The sequence below is a fragment of the Triticum urartu genome, chromosome 1A (genome assembly GCF_056163025.1).
Source record: "Triticum urartu cultivar PI428250 chromosome 1A, HENAU_Tu73, whole genome shotgun sequence".
Taxonomy (NCBI): Eukaryota; Viridiplantae; Streptophyta; class Magnoliopsida; order Poales; family Poaceae; genus Triticum; species Triticum urartu.
Genome location: NC_141873.1, coordinates 247,847,653 through 247,849,250, shown reverse-complemented (window position 1 = coordinate 247,849,250; position 1,598 = coordinate 247,847,653). Strand labels below are relative to the sequence as shown.

Sequence of the window (1,598 nt, the reverse complement as noted above, 5' to 3'; positions counted from 1 at the left end):
TCTTACCCTTCTAGATTCTTTAGGAAGTGGCTAAGATTGAGGGAGGGTGTTAGACTGTATAGCTCCTGTATATGTGTACGTGTGATGTAACGTTGTACCCACTCATTATATATATGTGATAGGCCATCCCTAGAGGGTTGTGCCGGTTCCCCCAAACCTATTGTCTCACACTACTTAACAACATAGTTCAGATAACATAGTACCACACATCATAACGATTGTTTAAACAGTTCAACGCATAAACCATAAAGCAGACTCGATAGTACTTAAGAAGGAGGTGCCCCGGCCCTAGTCCCTGGCGGCGAAGGCTTCGTCGTGCTTCCCACACTTGTTGACCACCTCAATGCCATAGTCGTCGAAGATGATGACCTTGAGGGTGTCGGGAATCAGGAGCTTGAACGTCACCATGTAGCCGATCTTGATCTGATGAACGGCGGCGTAGGTGGCCCAACCCTGATCCAGGGTCACCCTACCGTTCATCAGCTTCACTGTCACCCTCCAGGAGCAGCTGGTGTTGTTCCTCAGCTTGAACTCCGTCGGCACCGTGACGAAGTGCTTGGTGAAGTCCAGGGGCATGGGGATGCACTCAAGCTTCAGTGCAAGGATGACCTTGAAGAAGTGAGTTGGGCCACCCTCCTCATGGTAGTGGCCGTAGTTGCGGCGCTTGCTGCTGGGGGTCTCCTCCATGCGCTCGTCGTCGCCAGCCCTTGGCGTTTTCGGTTCTTCCTCGGCGGTGCGCAGCAGCACCACGTTGGGCATTGGAAGAACTGGCTGCTTGCCCTTGTTGTCAACGACCGGGAGCACCTTCGTGCCCATCTCATTGCTCTCCTCGATCTGCACACAACTCATGGAGTCAGGCACAACATTGAATTCATGGCTTATTGAAGAGCATGTAGTTAAAACAGCATGACTGTCACTCTTCCTCCTCTCCATCGCGCCTATATTTACTCAACCTGACCACCACTACTTACCCACCCCCTCTCTTCTGTCACTATCAACTTCCCTCCTCTACATCACCATGAGGTCCAGCTACAACGCCAACCCCTTCCCTTGGAGTATTGGCTGGAGGGCCTTCTTCCTCGGGTGGTCGGATGGTGACCGCACCAAGTTCGACAACACCATGGAGGTGTGCTCGAACTTCGGCTCCATGCATGTGTAGAAGGAATCTGATGTAGTGCTCATGAGGGCCACTACACAAGAGTTGAATACACTGGTTCCTAACCCATCGAAGGGCGCGATGGCAGTCGACATCATTCACTGGGCCATGAATTAGGTCATCTCCGACGACGCTAAACAGAGGAAGAGGTGGTCCAAGTACAAGAACTACTGGGCTCCTAATGACCGCCGTGCCGCAGTGTACTGGGAGATGACAATCGTGTCACCGGCGGTCATTAGTGGGGAGCTTAAGGAGGAGGAAGAACCGATGCAGATACCAGTGAGGGCGCCGGAGCCAGGCCATCGTACCTGGCAGATCGACCTCGACTCCTCCGAGAGCGACGACGACCCGCCGCCTCGCACGATGATGGACAAGAAGATGAAGGCAAGCCACTCAACCCGCCGCTCCGCACGCTGGTGACGGCCGCCGCGGTTAGCCAGTG

The 1,598-nt window shown here is 53.9% G+C and overlaps 1 protein-coding gene across 1 annotated transcript; it reads right to left on the bottom strand.

The window, feature by feature from the left end:
- Window positions 1–288: 288 nt before the first annotated feature.
- LOC147990723 (putative B3 domain-containing protein Os03g0621600) lies at window positions 289–933 on the bottom strand. The gene has a single exon (XM_087538367.1). The coding sequence runs from the start codon at window positions 931–933 to the stop codon at window positions 289–291; it is 645 nt and encodes a 214-aa protein (XP_087394493.1).
- Between the last annotated feature and the right edge of the window lie 665 nt (window positions 934–1,598).

Bases quoted from the DNA above. Each gene is read 5' to 3' on its own strand.
- LOC147990723 (XM_087538367.1), bottom strand. From the start codon at position 933: ATGGAGAGGAGGAAGAGTGACAGTCATGCTGTTTTAACTACATGCTCT.